The sequence below is a fragment of the Hemiscyllium ocellatum genome, chromosome 4 (assembly GCF_020745735.1).
Source record: "Hemiscyllium ocellatum isolate sHemOce1 chromosome 4, sHemOce1.pat.X.cur, whole genome shotgun sequence".
Lineage (NCBI taxonomy): Eukaryota > Metazoa > Chordata > Chondrichthyes > Orectolobiformes > Hemiscylliidae > Hemiscyllium > Hemiscyllium ocellatum.
Genome location: NC_083404.1, coordinates 127,695,235 through 127,714,383, shown reverse-complemented (window position 1 = coordinate 127,714,383; position 19,149 = coordinate 127,695,235). Strand labels below are relative to the sequence as shown.

At 41.1% G+C, this 19,149-nt stretch overlaps 1 protein-coding gene across 1 annotated transcript in view; it reads left to right on the top strand.

Annotated features, from left to right (window-relative positions):
• The window catches only part of LOC132815248 (piezo-type mechanosensitive ion channel component 2-like), a 467,530-nt gene that overhangs the window by 263,400 nt on the left and 184,981 nt on the right, over positions 1–19,149 (top strand). The window contains exons 16-17 of the mRNA XM_060824063.1: positions 10,366–10,505; positions 18,494–18,657. Of these exons, the coding sequence (XP_060680046.1) occupies positions 10,366–10,505; positions 18,494–18,657 (304 nt within the window). The remainder of the gene's footprint in view (positions 1–10,365; positions 10,506–18,493; positions 18,658–19,149) is intronic.

Below are 19,149 nucleotides of genomic sequence, written 5' to 3'. Positions count from 1 at the left end.
CTATGGCTCCACACTGGATAAAGGGAATGAGTCAAAAGTCCAGTCACAATTATCTAGATATGCGCAAAAGTTTCTAAAAATGCAACCAACCCAGATTGTACAAAGTCATAACTGAGAATGAAACAGAAACCAACATCGACCAATTTATGATGTGTCAATCATGCACACAGTCAGTGATGAAGAGAACTCTGGTGATGATTATATGATGATCTGGACTGACAGAAGCCAACAACAAAGAGGGAGAAACTACTCCCATTGGGAAAAAAGTGTAGAAACAGAGTTCATCAATTTAAAATGATCAGCAAAGAAAGAAACAGTAGAATGTGAAAACACCCATTTCATTGTTTGGTCAGGATCTGAAATGCGCTGACTGAGATTGTGACCAAGGCAGATTCATTCAATGCCTTGAAAGCAAATTGGATAGTTTTATGAAAAGCAAACATTAGCATATTTGCAAATGCAAGAAAAAGGCAGAGGAGTGGGATTAGGTGAGCTGCTCTTCCAAGCAGCCAACACTGATCTGTTGGGATAAATTGCCGCCCCCTGTGCTGTAACCATGTGACAATTTAATACATTTGGTGTGATTCTAACTGCTTTAAGTAGGAGCTTCATCCACCTTCAGAATGCTGCTGCTGCTATAGGTTAAAATAGAAACAAGTGCAAGTAAAGTGGATTTAAATGTTCAAAAAAACGCCTCATAACAGTCCACCTGCTTGGTTGTATTAAAATTGACCCCAATTATTTCAGGATCCTATATTAGGCTAGAAGCATTATTGATTGTTCATATTCTTTCATGTAATCTTAGCATTTTAAATTTTTCAGTATAACTCAGCATCAATATGATGAAAATTTTGTACATATTCCTCAATAATTACACTCAGTTGGTGAATCATAATTTATTTTGGTGTCACTACTTTCGATATTTATTTCATCATTCCTACAAATTACACCACATTCCTCATCAAAAGAAAGGGCAGGGTGATTTTCTATGGTTCCACCCATGCATGTGAAGGGTGACACAATGAATAATCACCATTTATAACCAAAGAATTATACACAGATTGGGAGAGATGATGCTGCTTTGGTAATATTGCTGAACTTCTAATCATGAGACTACTGCTTTGGAGACATGGTTTCATATGCCACCATAGTAGCAAAAGAAATATGAATTAATTTAATAAATCTGGAATTGAAATTGATTGATGATAATTATCATTGCTATTGTAAAAAGATCCAGTTCATTAAGGTCCTTTAGGGAAGGGAATCGGCCATGCATACCTAGTCTGGTATATCTGTGACTCCAGGCTCACAGGAATATTGTTGACTCTTAACTGCTACCTAAGCTGCCTAGTAAGCCACTCAGTTTAAAGGCTGCCCTTGTTCTTCTGGCTGCTACAGGTTGTGGTTTTGGAAGATACTTTCAAAGGAACTTTGATAAATTATGGGTGTGCATCTCGTAGATGGGAAAAATGTAGATGGTGAAGAGAGTGAATGTTTAAGGTGGTGCATTGTGTGCTGCTCTAGATGGATATCAAGTTTCTAGAATTGTTGGAACTGTACTTAGCCAGGCAAGTAGACAGCACTTCATTGCATTCCTAATTTGTGGCATGTAAATGTCAAAAAGGATTTGTAAAGTAAACCATTCATTACAGAACATTCTGTCTAAGAGCTGCTATTTTAGCCAGAGTGTACACGTAAGAAATTCAGTGAAGGAAGACCAATTAAGGTCAAGAAAAGGTTAAAAAAAACTCATTGGTGACAGTCATTATTTTAGTGGCAGGAATTATACTTCCACTTATTAGTTAAAGTCTGAATGTTGTCCAGGTTTTGCTGTTTTGGTCTGCTTAATTCTCTAAGGATTTGCAAGCGGCACTTGGAACTTTGCAATCTTGTCAAATGTTTCCGTTTTTGACCATTTAATAGAGGAAAGGTCATTGATGAAGTAGCTATGAATGGTTGAGTGTAGGACACTGTCCTGTGGAATTCTTGCGTAATGACCTGGAACTAAGAATATTGGTTTCCAACAACTACAACCAGCTTTCTTTCTATTAGTTATTGCTCTGCCAATGGTGACATTTGCCCCAATTCTCATTGTTCTCAATTTTACTATGATTCCTTGATGCCGTATTTAATGAAATGCTGCCTTATGTCAAGAACAGTCACTGTCACCTCACCCCTATAATTAACATTTTTGCTCAAAGTTATTATCAAATATGGAGTGGAGTAATCCTGATGGAACCCAAACTAAGCATTGTTAGACAGGTAAGTATCACTAACTAATACTGTGGATGATTCTGTCGATCATTTTACTGATGGCTGAGTGTTGGTAGATAAGCAGTGAATATCCAGATTGGATTTGCCCGACTTTTAGTTTGGAAAACTTTTACTTCTGTAGCTGTTCTGAAATAGCTTATAGATTCAACTCATTCTGGAGCTTAAGGAATCGACTACATTTAGGGTGTTATCAAGGTTTATAATCAGAAAGAAATGATTAAAAATATTGTCTTACTGAATGGAAGTCAAGGAGATTGCCTCTTGTGACAATCCAGAAATTGTGTGTTCCCAATTAGCAGTTGTTCCAGATCTATTTAATTAACTGAATTTAAATTCCTTGATTGCTACAGTGAGATTTGAACTCATGTCCTTCGATCATTAGTCTAGACATCTCGATCAATACTATTCCATTATGCGACCATTCCCTCAATATTAGTATTAAAATTGTACCCTGCCTTATCTTTGTTAATATTTATTATTTTTCATCGCTTCTGTAGTAACTTTAAGCTTACTAATCATCTAACCTTATGGTGTATTGGCCAATTGTGACAATTTTTAGTGGTTTCTTATTTCTTCTTTTCTTTCTTTCTCTCTTTGTCTATTTATGTGCTTGACATTACTCCATTTTCCAGCCATGCCAAAGTTAATGGGCGCGTTTATCTGTTAGTAAATAGGTGGGTACTATTGTGCTTTCCATTAGTTATCACAAAGTTTTATTACACAATTTTGAATTACCTTTAGTTGTAGCATGCAAATCATTCTTATTTCGGAATTGTTTTTGCAGTAGAATCCCAATTATTTGCAACATATTTTTAATTGCATCCTAAGTATTAAAATCATAAGATGTGTGTGAAATTTTAACAGCAACTCAGGTATTTTGTGTATAGTATTTTCTCCTAACAGTTTTATCTTATTAACTTGCAGCATAAGTTGTAAATTTAAATTACATATGACTAATTGTCTGGTCTTATAAATGGTCAATGTTAACCAGTGCTGAGTTTTTATACAAATGACTGACTAACTGAAAAACAAAATAACAGTTTCCTGATGATTTATGCCGCTCCCAGTTTCAAGTTATAATTTGCTGGATTTCAGAGTTTCATTAGCCAGTGGCAAATGTTACTTGAACACATTTCAGGGAATCTTGAGTATCTTGATCTTTGGACTTCTACTGACAGATAAATGATTTTGTTTTTAATTCTTTATGTAAATTAGAGAAAAAGAGAATAGTTTGATCTAAAAAAAGGCACTGTTCCACTTAGAGTCAGAAAGTCATAGAGTTATACAACACAGAAGCAGACTCTTTGGTCCAATTCGTCCATACCAAACATATATCCTAAACTGATCTAGTCCCATTTGTCAGCATTTGGCCCATTTCCTCTAAACCCTTCCTATTCATGTACCCATCCAGATGCCTTTTAACTGTCGAATTTCTACCTGCCTCCACCACTTCCTCTGGCAGTTTGTTCCACGCATGCACCACTATCCATGTGAAAAAGTTGCATTCAGCTTCTTTTTAAATCTTTACCCTCTCACCTTAAACCAGTGGCCTCTTGTTTTGGACTCCCTTACCCTCGGAACAGTAACTTGGCTATACACCCTATCCATGCCCATTATGATTTTAGAAATTTCTGTAAGGTCACCTCTCAGCTTCCGACACCCCACTTATTCAGCCTCTCCCATAGCTCGAACTCTCCACTCCTGGCAACATTCTTGTAAATCTTTTCTGAACCCTTTCATACTTAGCAACATCTTTCTGATAGCAGGGAAACCAGGATTGAATGCAATATTCCAAAAGTTGCCTCACCAATATGCTGTACAGCTGTAACATGACAACCCAACTCCTATATTCAGTGGACTGACCAATGAAGGTAAGCATGCCAAACACCTACTTCATACCCTGTCTATCTGTGACTCCATTTTCAAGGAACTATGCACCTACATTCCGAGGTCTCTTCTTCGGCAACACTCCACAAAGCCCTACCTTTAACTGTATAACTCCTGCTCTGATTTGCCTTAGCAAAAATGCAAAACCTCACATTTATCTAAATTAAACTCCATCTGTCATCATCGAGCCTTTGCCCATCTGATCAAAGTGCCATTGTACTTTGAGATAACCCTCTTCACTGTCCACTGTACCATCAATTTTGGTGTCATCTGCAAACTTACTGGCCATAATTCCTATATTTATATCCAAATCATTTATATAAATGACAGAGAGCAGTGGACCAAGTAGTGGCACACTGCTGATCATAGGCCACCAGTCCAAAAAGCAACCTTCCATCACCATCCTCTGTCTCCTACCTTCGAGCCTATTTGTATTTTCAAAAAAACTCAATGAAGTTGGTGGTATCCCATGTACACAATTTCCCATGTACACAATTTCCCATGTACAAAGCCATTTTGACTATTTCTAATCAGTCCCTACCTTTTCAAATGCATGTAAATCCTGTCTCTCAGACTCCCTTCCAACAACTTAACCACCAATTACATCAGGCTTACTGGTCAATAGACCCTGGCTTCTCCTTCCCACTTTTCTTAAATAATGAAACTGCATTAACCAACCTCCAGTCTTACAGCACCTCACCTGTGGCTATTGATGATACAAGTATCTCAGCAAGGGTCCCAGCAATCTCTTCCCTGGCTTCCTGAAATGTCTGAAGATATACCTGATCAGGTCCCAGGGATTTATCCATATTTATGCATTTTAAAATGTCCCGCACCTCCTCTTCCATAAAATGAACACTTTTAACATATCATGATTTATTTTCAAGTTCACTAGCTTCCATGTCCTTCTTCACAGCAAATATTGACATGAAATGCTCATCTGGTATCTCATCCATCTCCTGTCGATCCTCACATATATAGCGTTATTGATGTTAAAGGGGCTGCATTGTTTCCTTAGTTACACTTTTACCCTTAATGTATTTATCAAATCTCTTTGGATTCTCCTTAGCGTTAATTGCCAAAGCTATCTCATGTATCCTTTTTGCCCTCCTGATTTCCATCCTGATTATTCCTATTGCCTTTATACTCCTTTAAGAATTTGCTCAATCCCAGCTGTCTATACCTGACATATGCCTCCTCCTTTTCCTTGACCAGAACCTCAATTTCTGTATTGAAAAGCAAAAGAACTGTAGAATCTGTAAATCACAGTCAGAAATATAAATTGCAGGAAAAGCTCAGCATGTCTGGCAGCATCTGTGGAGAGAAATCAGAGATAACCTTTCGGATTAAGTGACCCTTCCTCAGATCTTCCTCCCTCGTCAGTACCCAAGGGTCCAAATACACCTTCCAGATGAAGCAGCGCTTTACCCTCAATTTCTCGCAGCATCCAGCATTACTTACACCTACCAGCCTTTCCCTTAACACTACCAGGAACATATATCTCTGATCTCTTGTTATCCCATTTCTAAAGGCCTCTCACTTTCCAACTGTTCCTTTACTTGAGAATAGCCTCTCCTAATCAACTTTTGAAAGTTACTGCCTAATATCATCAAAATTGGCCTTACTCCAATTTAGAACTTTAACTTTTAGATCAATTCTATCTTTTTCTGTGACTATTTTAAAGCTAATAGAATTATGATCACTGGCCCTAAAATGTTCTCCCACTGACACTTCAAATAATCATCGACAATATGATTGGTATGTTTACAGATGTTAATATCTTGCCTAGTTAGTATTTTCTAACTTCTGTACATTACTAAAACTGTTGTACTTTGACTTCAGAACTTGTCTATGATGTTTTGTTTATGCTTAAATCCACAAACCAATATCATATTTGAATTTCAAACTATAACTCGTTTATTTTGAAATGCAGTATTTAAAAAATAAACAAATAACAAATAATTCTAATGGCAATAAACTGCTAGTTTATTCAGCACCTTTAAGGGAGATACATATTTAAAAGCATATCAAATAAGAATTGACAATCAAATGGTTCTTCCTGCAGAAAAAATCCTTGAAGTAGAATTAATTCTTGACAACAACTGAAACCAAGTTATCTTGACATATATTCGAATGATTAACTTCTCAGATTAGTTACTTGTCCATTGTAACTCTCAAAACAACTGGTAATATGCAATGAACCACATAACAGTGTGTGCAATGAATCCATAAAAGTGGCTTAAATAATTGCTGACCTGGAATTTTTATTTTTTACATAAGGTTAGTCCCATTTTCCTAGGGCTTAATTTTAAGACCTAACAGATGGAAGGAACATAAATTGCACCCATTTCATCTCAGCAAAACTGCTAACAGCTATTTCACAGCTGAATGCCCTGACCAATCAGAGTCAATCTGCTTGGTCTCAAGTTTTAATAAAGCTGACAGTCACTGTCAATCAGTACTAATGGTTGAATTCTCCATTACAATGCCTCCACAAATTAGAGGTTCACTCATCAACCAATCAGCACTCTCCTCTCATGCAGTATAAACATTAGTATTCTACTGTATTAGTACTCTTGCAAATTGTCCTGATGACTCCAAAATGGGAAATTTCAATAAAATGTCTTTTCTCAGCAATACTCAACTTCAGCAGAAACAATTTCAATGGAAATAGCAAAAAAACAGTTTTTTTTGTGTGATGGGGCATTTTTTAAATGTAGTTGTCAACCTAATTGTTACATATATATGAGGCAATGCAGTTGACAAGGGCTAATTAAATATTGAATTGTACTATAAACTGTAGAATCCTGAAAGTGCTGAAGATCAGAGGTACCTCGGTGTGCATATCTGCAGATCCCCAAAGTTAGCAAGACAAGTAGACAAAGTGGTTAAGAAGATATATGGGATACTTACCTTCATCAGCTTCATAGACTGCAAGATTAGGAAGGTTTCACTGGGACGGCAGAAAATATTGATAAGGTCAGATCTGGAGTGCTGAGTGCATTTCTGTCACCTCACTAGATTGCGCTAGAGAGGGTGCAGAGGATATTTGCCAGGATGCTGCTGAGCAGCTGGAGAGTCTGAGTTATAAATAAAAATCGGAGAAGGTGGGATTGTTATCCTTGAGCAACAAAAATTGAGAGGTGACCTCATCGAGATTTATAAGATTATGAGAGACATTGATAGGGTGATTAGGAAGGCTTTTTTTTCCATTAGTAGAGGGGGCAGTAACCAGAGGACATAGATTTAAGTTAAGAGGTAGAAGACTAAGAGGGGAGTTGAGGATGTAAAAGTTTACATGAGAAAACTTGGTAACACGGCAACATGATGGCTCAATGGTTAGCATAGAACTAGTAATTTGGGTTCAGTTCCATTCTCAGGTGATGATCAGTATAAAGTTGCATGTTCTATTTGCATGGATTTCATCAGGATGCTACAGTTTCCTCCCACAGTCCAACAACATCCAGGTTAGGTGGATTTACCATGCTAAATTCCCCATAGTGCTCAGGGATCTGTAGGTTAGGTGAATTAGCCATGTGAAATGCAGAATTTGGACATGGGTCTGAGTGAGATGGTCTTCAGAGTGTCAGTGCAGACTTAATGGACTGAATAGCCTGCTTCCACATTGTAGGGATTCTATGAGAAGTAGCTGTTGGCTGGCAATTCAAATCAAAGAAATCCAGAACAAACTGCTGTGCTAATGCATTGAAATCTTGCCCTTCCTTCACAAAACCAAAGTTGCTTCTGAATGTGAATTCAGGATATGCTTTGCTTCCAACTCTACAATGACTCACTGTTAATAAAAGCCTAACAACCTTTAACAGCATTTGTTTGAGAATTTTGTGTATCACATTTTAAAAGAGAAACCTACACAGAATAGTAGTAACAGTGGCATTTCGCTACTGTGGTGGATCCCTGGAACTGGGAAATTTCTTGGTTGAACACAGTCACTTGGTAGAAGACAGCGGCAATATCTGTACCCCAGAGTGGCCGATGTGGGTCAGAATCAGGTCCGTTGACCCCATATACAGCCATAGCAGCAGATAAGGTCTGAAGCAGGATGTTAAGATGCCTGCTTCATCTCTCTGGGATGTTGTTCCATTTGTTTGGTTACATTTTAGGCTATCTAGCCCTAACTTTCTCATCCAATCCCAGGCTATCTCCATGCATCATAGCCCCACATTAGCTCAATGCCAGCTCATGCCTCTGCACCCTCTGCAACCCTCCTCTCCCACCTCGTCCCTACCAAGACACTACTCTAACTCATGAACCTTCTCTATCCATTCATCCAACATAATGGAGCCCTATAGTCATATTTACATGTATAAAACTATTGAGAATAAGACAAAAACCATTAAAAATTATGCATTCTTTGCTGAGACCCACGACTCCTGAATGTTTATTTGAGTGGGCAAATGTATTTACTTTTCTTGACCGCCACATTTATGTAGTTATGATAAGATTTTTTTTCTGTGATTTTTTTTGTCAATGTTGCAATATTTGTTTTCACATTATTAAACAGTATGGTGCACTTAAAGCTCCTGACATTGATACTTTAATGGTCTGTTTGATTGATGGTTAGATAGGCTTCTAGGAACACCATTGTTGCCAAAGAATTATGAACGGATTATTTTTCTTGACATTTTTATAAATATCATTGTTGCTATATGGTTCCTTGGTTTAGTTCCTTGTGCATATTGGTGAATTGGCATGGAAGGATCATGTGTTGACATGGATGCATAAAAGGGTAGTGGGGGTGGCACATAGTTAACATTGAGAGGGCATGGGAAACATGAATAAAAATGCTTTTGAACTTAGCTTTTAAAATGTTCCTGAATCCAAAACATAGTTCATGAAGACTCTTCTGAAAGAGTGAATAAAGTGTCTACCCCTCCCCCCCTCCCCCCATAGAGCCATCCAGGTGGGGTGTAGGATATAGGCTTGCTTTATGCAACATTTTCCTGAATGAGTCAATAGAGTAGGGGAGAGGGAATGCTGGGAGGAGTTGAGGAGAAGGGAATAGGAATTCAGCCCATCATCTCTTAAAATTTATATAACCACTTCAACTCTTCAAAAGTTCAGACTTTAGAGTTATCTCAGCTAATGAGATGGAGACTAATGGAATATATATTGCCATCTTCCATGTGCTTGCTAATCTGGTGCTCACATTCAATTCATCATTAAAATGAGTGATTATAGTAAAATATCTCTCTTGATTACTAATACACCTTGCCAACACAGATCATCCATAAGCACTTATTCTTAGTGTTTGTAAGGAAATTTGTTATGTGTAAATATTAAATCACCATGCTATCATGTAACATTTATAGAGAAAATGCATGATCCATATTTTCCAAAGCATGCAAATGCATTTTTCACTTTGTAGGATATGCAAACACAACTGCAAATGGATAGGAAGTTTTTTTTTATTTTTAATTTGCTTCCAACAAAGCAAGCAGAATCAAATGTTAACTTTTGAATGCATCTCAAATAAATTGAAGGCATCATAATTTTAAGCATTTCTAAAAGATGGAATGACCATTAATATTTGAATGTGATATGTTTTGTAAATATAAGCAATTAATTATGGATGTTGCATGTACTATCCTAATCAGGAATGCATGTTGCTTTACTGCAGAAAATGCTGTTGTGCCAAAAGAATAAAATGCAGAGACAAACAGTTAACAAAGTATTAAAGATAATAAACTTTGTCTGGCTTGATGCAACTCTTTTATTTAAATGATTTTCTTCCATAAGGTCTCTGTACTCATCCTCTTTTTCTTCCTATGTGAATTACTCTGTACAGAATCAAGCAATACATATCAAATCGCCAGAATGCGTAAGTCTTCCAAAGACATGAAATGCTTGCTCTCATATGTTATCATTTCATGTTCTCAACTTAAACTCTGACAGTTTTCTCCCCATGGAAAATGTCAAGTTTAAGCATGACTCATAAAAACAACAAACTGCAGGCTGTGAATTGAAGCACCATGTTTAATATGCACCTGCTTTTGATAGTTGTTTCATAAATCAGTTATTCTAAAATTCTAACATTCTGATATAGACATGATCATATGGAAAGACTTATGTCAAATGATATCATAAAATGGTCGTAATTCTGTGATGAGAAATGTCTGCACCTATTAATAGGGGCACAACATGCTGGTTAAAGCGTTACTAACTGGCTTAATAACATGCCAACAGGTTAGTAAATCAGGATGGAAGTCTTCCAGACATTGGTATGATGAACATTAATACCAGTGCTCAAAAAGAGGAAAGAGTGGAGGGTAAACAGCCAGAGGAAGGTGAAGAAGACAATGAAGAAGAATACGAAGACCCCACAGGTGATTTATTTTTCAGTTATCTTTTTTGTTGTGATACAACAGCATTCTTTGATCTCTAAGTAGCTATTCCTGTTATATCTGTTCATAAATAAGTTCAGATGCTGATACATTATTAGTTAATTGGTATTGTTACAACTGACACACACATATCAGATAAAGGGAAAGAAACAGATTTCTCTGCAGAAATTTACTTTGTTTAAATAAGAATCACTTTTGTCCGGTAAGTCTCAGTTCTTGAAAACAATAAAGGGTAATGTTTGATATGTTCCTATGTCCATCAGCCTAATGTGCTAATGCACAAAAAAAATGTCACTGAACGAATACTTTGCAACCCACAGACTGCTTAGGAAATGCAATGTTGAGAAGTCTTCCCAATTGCCCTTCAAACAACAATCATGTTTCACGCTGGATTCACAACAAAAAGGCTTTTTCAAACATCTGAGACCTGACCTCGCTTTGTTTGACAGGCTGACTACAAACTACTCCAAAGATATTTTCAATTTATGTCTTCAAATGTATTACAAGACATTGCCAGAACAAGTTAGACTTGAACACAGACCTTCTTGTCCAGTGGTAGGGATTATGGTTCTGCACCACAACAACTCACTCAACTTCTGCAAACTATATCCAAAGCTAACTTGAAAACTTGATATTCGTAAACCTAGACATGCACCTCCATGTAAACAATCATCACGTGACTCATTACTTAAGACATGAGACTACCAAAAAAATACCTTCATTAAAAAATTCCAATATCCTTTTATAGTCCTTGTTAAATAAATTCCCTGATGCTTCAAATGCAAGTCCACAAAAGGTTTATGAGGACCATAAGTCTATAAGATGTGGGAGCCAAATTAGGCCATTGGACCAGAGTCTGCTTTGCCATTTGCCTCCACAGCCTTCTGTGGCAATGAGTAGCAAAATTCACCACTGTCTAGCTGAAGAAATTCCTCTTCATCTCAGTTCTAAAGGATGATCCTTTAGGTCTGAGGCTGTGTCCTGAGTTTGTACTATTGGAAACCTATCAATATCCACTTTATCCAGGCCTCTCAGTATTCTGTAAGTTTCAATGAGATCCCTCTTGTTGATCTAAACTCCATTAAGGACAGACCCTCAACTGTTCCTCATATGACAAGCCCTTCATACCTGGCATCATTCTTGTGACCCTCCTCTGTATTCCTTCCAAGACCAATAATCCTTCCTTAACTAGAGGCCTAAAACTGTTCATAATATTACAAAAATGGTCTGACCAGAGTCTTGTACAGTCTCTTAAGTACATCCTGCCCTTGTATTCTAATCCTCTTGAAATGAATGAAAAGTCTTTAGCTGGTAGGATTAGGGAAAACCCAAAGGCTTTCTATAGGTATGTCAAGAATAAAAGGATGACTAGGGTAGGTATCGGGCCAGTCAAGGATAGTAGTGGGAAGTTGTGTGTGGAGGCGGAGGAGATTGGAGAGACATTAAATCAGTACTTTTCATCAGTATTCACTCAGGAACAGGACACTGTTGCTGATGTGAATATGGAATCACAAATAATTAGAATGGATGCCCTGGAAATATGCAGGGAGGAGGTTTTGGGAATATTGGAAAGGATGAATATAGATAAGTCTCCTGGGCCTGATGGCATTTACCCCAGGATCCTATGGGAAGCTAGGGAGGAGATAGCAGAGCCATTGGCCTGGATTTTTATGTCGTCATTGTCTACGGGAATAGTACCAGAGGACTGGAGGATAGCGAATGTGGTCCCATTGTTCAAGAAAGGGAGTAGGGATAGCCCTAGTAACTATAGGCCAGTGAGTCTGACTTCAGTGGTGGGCAAAGTCTTAGAGAGAATGGTAAGGGATAAGATTTATGAACATCTGGGTAGGAATAACGTGATCAGGGATAGCCAGCATGGTTTTGTGAAGGGCAGGTCGTGCCTCACAAACCTTATTGAGTTCTTTGAGAAGGTGACTAAGGAAGTGGACGAGGGTAAAGCAGTAGATGTTGTGTATATGGATTTTAGTAAGGCGTTCGATAAGGTTCCCCATGGTAGGCTAATGCTAAAACTTCGGAGGTATGGCATTGAGGATACATTAGAGGTTTGGATTAGGAATTGGCTGGCTGGAAGGAGACAGAGGGTAGTAGTTGATGGATTATGTTCATCTTGGAGTGCAGTTACTAGCGGTGTACCACAAGGATCTGTTTTGGGACCATTGCTTTTTGTTATATTTATAAATGATCTAGAGGAAGGACTTGAAAGCTGGGTAAGCAAGTTTGCGGATGACACAAAAGTCGGTGGAGTTGTGGATAGTGAGGAAGGAAGTGGTAGGTTACAGCGGGATATAGATAAGTTGCAGAGCTGGGCGGAAATGTGGCAAATGGAATTCAATGTAGCTAAGTGCGAAGTCGTTCACTTTGGTAGGAATGACTTTGGTAGGAACGACGCATGACCCCGCCCCCACGTCGAGCAACGTCACCACGTCTAACTCCGCCCCTACTTCGATCTCTGTCCCCGCCCCTAACCCCGCCCCCAGCTCCAGCTCCAGCTCCAGTCCCACACCAGGTCCTAGCTCCCAGCCTTGCCGGATTTTCACCATCCCTCCAGATCTCCCCCTCTCTGAGGATGAAAGATCAGTCCTCAGCAGGGGCCTCACCTTCGTTCCCCTACGCCCTCGGATTAATGAGTTCAACACGCGGCGAGATATTGAACAATTCTTCCGCCGCCTTCGCCTCCGTGCCTACTTTCACAACCAAGATTCCCGCCCACCCTCTGACGACCCCTTCTCCCGCCTCCAACACACCCCATCCACCTGGACACCCCGTGCAGGCCTCCTACCCGCCCTCGACCTCTTTATAGCCAACTGCCGCCGTGACATCAACCGACTCAACCTGTCCACCCCTCTCACCCACTCCAACCTCTCACCCTCAGAACGTGCAGCCCTCCACTCCCTCCGCTCCAATCCCAACCTCACCATCAAACCCGCAGACAAGGGAGGCGCGGTGGTAGTTTGGCGCACTGACCTGTACACCGCTGAAGCCAAACGCCAGCTCGCGGACGCCTCCTCTTATCGCCCCCTTGACCACGACCCCACCTCCCACCACCAAACCATCATCTCCCAGACCATCCAGGACCTCATCACCTCAGGGGATCTCCCATCCACCGCCTCCAACCTCATAGTCCCACAACCCCGCACCGCCCGTTTCTACCTCCTGCCCAAAATCCACAAACCTGCCTGCCCCGGCCGACCCATTGTCTCAGCCTGCTCCTGCCCCACCGAACTCATCTCCCAATACCTCGACACGGTCCTGTCCCCTTTAGTCCAAGAACTCCCCACCTACGTTCGGGACACCACCCACGCCCTCCACCTCCTCCAGGATTTTCGCTTCCCCGGTCCCCAACGCCTTATTTTCACTATGGACATCCAGTCCCTGTACACCTCCATCCCCCATCACGAAGGACTCAAAGCCCTCCGCTTCTTCCTTTCCCGCCGCACTAACCAGTACCCTTCCACTGACACCCTCCTTCGACTGACTGAACTGGTCCTCACCCTGAATAACTTCTCTTTTCAATCCTCCCACTTCCTCCAAACTAAAGGAGTTGCCATGGGCACCCGCATGGGCCCCAGCTATGCCTGCCTCTTCGTAGGATATGTGGAACAGTCCATCTTCCGCAACTACACTGGCACCACCCCCCACCTTTTCCTCCGCTACATCGATGACTGTATCGGCGCTGCCTCGTGCTCCCACGAGGAGGTTGAACAGTTCATCAACTTTACTAACACCTTCCATCCCGACCTGAAATTCACCTGGACTGTCTCAGACTCCTCCCTCCCCTTCCTAGACCTTTCCATTTCTATCTCGGGCGACCGACTCAACACAGACATCTATTATAAACCGACTGACTCCCACAGCTACCTGGACTACACCTCCTCCCACCCTGCCCCCTGTAAAAACGCCATCCCATATTCCCAATTCCTTCGTCTCCGCCGCATCTGCTCCCAGGAGGACCAATTCCAACACCGCACAACCCAGATGGCCTCCTTCTTCAAGGACCGCAGATTCCCCCCAGACGTGATCGACGATGCCCTCCACCGCATCTCCTCCACTTCCCGCTCCTCCGCCCTTGAGCCCCGCTCCTCCAACCGCCACCAAGACAGAACCCCACTGGTTCTCACCTACCACCCCACCAACCTGCGCATACAACGTATTATCCGCCGCCATTTCCGCCACCTCCAAACGGACCCCACCACCAAGGATATATTTCCCTCCCCTCCCCTATCAGCGTTCCGCAAGGACCACTCCCTTCGTGACTCCCTCGTCAGATCCACACCCCCCACCAACCCAACCTCCACCCCCGGCACCTTCCCCTGCAACCGCAGGAAATGTAAAACTTGCGCCCACACCTCCACACTCACTTCCCTCCAAGGCCCCAAGGGATCCTTCCATATCCGCCACAAGTTCACCTGTACCTCCACACACATCATCTATTGCATCCGCTGCACCCGATGTGGCCTCCTCTATATTGGTGAGACAGGCCGCTTACTTGCGGAACGCTTCAGAGAACACCTCTGGGCCGCCCGAACCAACCAACCCAATCACCCCGTGGCTCAACACTTTAACTCCCCCTCCCACTCCACCGAGGACATGCAGGTCCTTGGACTCCTCCACCGGCAGAACACAACTACACGACGGCTGGAGGAGGAGCGCCTCATCTTCCGCCTGGGAACCCTCCAACCACAAGGTATGAATTCAGATTTCTCCAGCTTCCTCATTTCCCCTCCCCCCACCTTGTCTCAGTCGGTTCCCTCAACTCAGCACCGCCCTCCTAACCTGCAATCCTCTTCCTGACCTCTCCGCCCCCACCCCACTCCGGCCTATCACCCTCACCTTGACCTCCTTCCACCTATCCCACCTCCATCGCCCCTCCCCCTAGTCCCTCCTCCCTATCTTTTATCTCAGCCGGCTTGGCTCTCTCTCTCTTATTCCTGATGAAGGGCTTATGCTCGAAACGTCGAATTCTCTATTCCTGAGATGCTGCCTAACCTGCTGTGCTTTGACCAGCAACACATTTGCCACTTTGGTAGGAATAACAAGATGATGGATTACTGGGCTAATGGTAGGCTACTTGGTAGTGTGGATGAGCAGAGGGATCTTGGTGTCTATGTACACAGATCTCTGAAAGTTGCCACCCAGGTAAATAGTGCTGTGAGGAAGGCATATGGTGTACTGGGCTTTATTGGCAGAGGAATTGAGTTCCGGAGTCCTGAGGTCATGTTGCAGTTGTATAGGACTCTGGTGAGGCCTCATCTGGAGTATTGTGTGCAGTTTTGGTCGCCATACTATAGGAAGGATGTGGAAGCTTTAGAACGAGTGCAGAGGAGGTTTACCAGGATGTTGCCTGGAATGGTAGGAAAATCTTATGAGGAAAGGCTGAGGCACTTGGGGCTGTTCTCATTGGAGAAGAGAAGGTTTAGGGGAGATCTGATAGAAGTGTATAAGATGATTAGGGGTTTAGATAGGGTAGATACTAAGAACCTTTTACCGCTAATGGAGTCAGGTGTTACTAGGGGACATAGCTTTAAATTAAGGGGTGGTAGGTATAGGACAGATGTTAGGGGTAGATTCTTCACACAGCGGGTTGTGAGTTCATGGAATGCCCTGCCCGTATCAGTGGTGAACTCTCCTTCTTTATGGTCATTTAAGCGGGCATTGGATAGGCATTTGGAAGTTATTGGGCTAGTATAGGTTAGGTAGGATTCGGTCGGCGCAACATCGAGGGCCGAAGGGCCTGTACTGCGCTGTATCCTTCTATGTTCTATGTTCTATGTTCTATGAATGTTAACATTGCTTTTCTAACTACCAACTGAACCTGTATGTTAATTTTAAAAGAATCCTGAACTGGAACTCTAAGTCCTGTTTTAGTGCAGATTTCCAAAACATTTTCCCATTTCGAAAATAAGCCTCTTTTCTTCCAACCAAAGTACACTTGCTCACATTGTGTTCCAACTGCCACTTCTTGGCCCAGTCTCCTAGTGTGTCCACAACTTTCTGCAGCCTCCTCTTTGTCTCAACACTGCCTATCCCTCCATCTATTTTTGTGTTATCAGCAAACTTTTCAATAACAGTTCCTTTGTCTAGATCATTACTGTATAACATGAATGGTTGTGACCCCAACACTGACCACTGTGGAACTCCACTAGTCATCAGCTGCCATCTTGAATACGACCTACCTATTCTCACTCCGTGCCTCCTGTCAGTCAGCTAATCTTCTATACATACTAGTACTTTGCACCTAAAACCATGGACTCTTATCTTATTTATCAGCCTCCTATATGGCAACTTGTCAAAAGCCTTGCAGAAATCCAAATAGATCAGGTCCGATGACTCTCCTTTGGCAAACTTGAATATTACCTCCTCAAATAATTCTAAGAAGATTCATCAGGTCTGACGTCCTTTGACGAAGCTATGCTGACTCAGTCCCATTAAACCATGCACGTCTGAGTACTCTGCAATCTTATCCTTCATATTGGACCATAAAATCCTACCAACAACAGAGGTCAGGCTAAACAGCTTTTAATTTCCTATCTTTGGCCTCCCTCCCTTCTTAAACGATGGCGTTGTATTCACCATTTTTCCAGTCGACTGGAACTATTCCTGACTCCAGTGATTCCTGAAAGATCACCACCAATGCCTTCACAATTTCCTCAGCTGTCTCCTTCACAACATTTATCCACTTTCAGATCTTCCAGCTTCCCCAGCACAATCTCCTTAGTGATGGCACTACATTCACTTCTGTCCCCTGATTCTCTTGAAGTCCTGGTATGCTACTGATGTATTCCACTGTGAGGACATACAAAGTTTCTATTCAGTTCCTCTGCCATTTCTTTGTTTTCCATTACTACTTCTCCAAACTCTTTTTACAATAGTCTGATGTCCACATTTGCCTCTTTCTCAGCTTTTACATATCCAAAAAAATTCTTGCAAACTTACATCACTAGCTAGCTTACTCTCATTTCATCTTCTCCGCTCTTATTTTTCCTTTTTTTTCATTGTCCTGCACTGGTTTTAAAACGCTTCCCAATCCTCTGGCTTCCCACTAGTCTTCACCACATTATGTACTTTTTCTTTTGCTTTTATGCTGTCCCTGATTTTCCTTGTCAGCCAAAGTTTTCTCGACCACTTGTTCTTGAGATAAATTTCTGCTGTGCCTTTTGAATTACCTCCAGAAACATCTGCCATTGGGACTCTACTATCTTCCCTGCTAGGCTGCCCTTCCAATCCACTCTGGCCAGCTCCTTCTTGATGTCTTTCCAGTTACATTTACTCAGTTATAATACCGTTACATCTGATTCCAGCTTCTACCTCACAAACTGCATGCAATTCTATCATATTGTGGTCACTGCCCTATCGTTGTTCCCTCACATTAAACTTCCTAATTAAAGCTACCTCGTAACACATCAAATCCAGAATTGCCTGTCCCCTTGTGGACTCTACTATAAGCAATTCTAAAACAAAGCCTTCTCAGAGACATTTCACAATGTCCTTTTCTTGAGATCCGTTATCAACCTGGTCAATTAACCCTGATCAAACTATGATAGAAGCTGATGGTCTGAGCTGGGACTGAAAGTTTCAGAAGTCACATGTTGTTATCAGCTGACATATGAAATGTGTGCATCTGACCCAAAAGAAATTGAAGGCTACAGTTTTGTTATTGTAAGAATGTTATTTTTGTTTCCATTCTGTACACTACTTTGGGGTATCAAATACCATAAACTATTCCCAGATCAATATAGAGGGAGAGTTCTCAATTTAAGGCTCCCTAATAACATCCATAATGGTTCTTTCTCCAATTTTTCTTCTCTTTTTGCAAGTTCCTAACTGAGTTTTTGTAAGAGAACTTTCATTCGAGTATTATGTGGTTTGAGATAAAAGTAATTGGTAAACTGACATGGCTGCTTTACATTGTGCATATGTTTAATGAAACAGTTTTCTTCTATCCTATTTAGAGGACAAAAATAATAAATGGCATCTCGTAATTGATCGACTAACCGTGCTGTTTCTGAAATTTATGGAGACTTTCCACAAACTGCAAGTTATGGCTTGGTGGATCTTAGAGCTACACATAATCAAGATTGTATCCTTTTACATCATTTGGATTACATTGAAAGAGGTCAGTGTAAAAACAGAGCAACGAGTATATGGCTTTTACATTCCTCTGTGCCATTCAAAAGCCCCACAAAACTGACATTAGATTGATATGTTTCCGCTTTACTACAAAATTGGTAAAATATCAAATTAAATAGTACATGGAACTGTAAATTTTCTCAGTTCAAAGGGTGGCCATTTTGTACATCTTGCCTACGCTGTTTCTTTTTTGCTACAGCAATCCACCGCTAATCTCACTACCTCACACCTAATGTTTTAACAAATGCCATGACTTCACAGCAGAAATTTCTCTTTGGTTAGTAGAGTGATTTGTTAGTTCTGTTTACCCACTTTGGGACTTTACTGACCAAGAATCGGAGCTAAAATGTAGCACTAGTATTTGCTCTGGAAAGACATCTACCTAATCATATCTACCCAATGATTAGATCTGTTTGTGTACCTTCTGCTCTACAAAAGAAAAGGTTTCTGAAACAGAAAGTCAATAATGGTGCTGCAA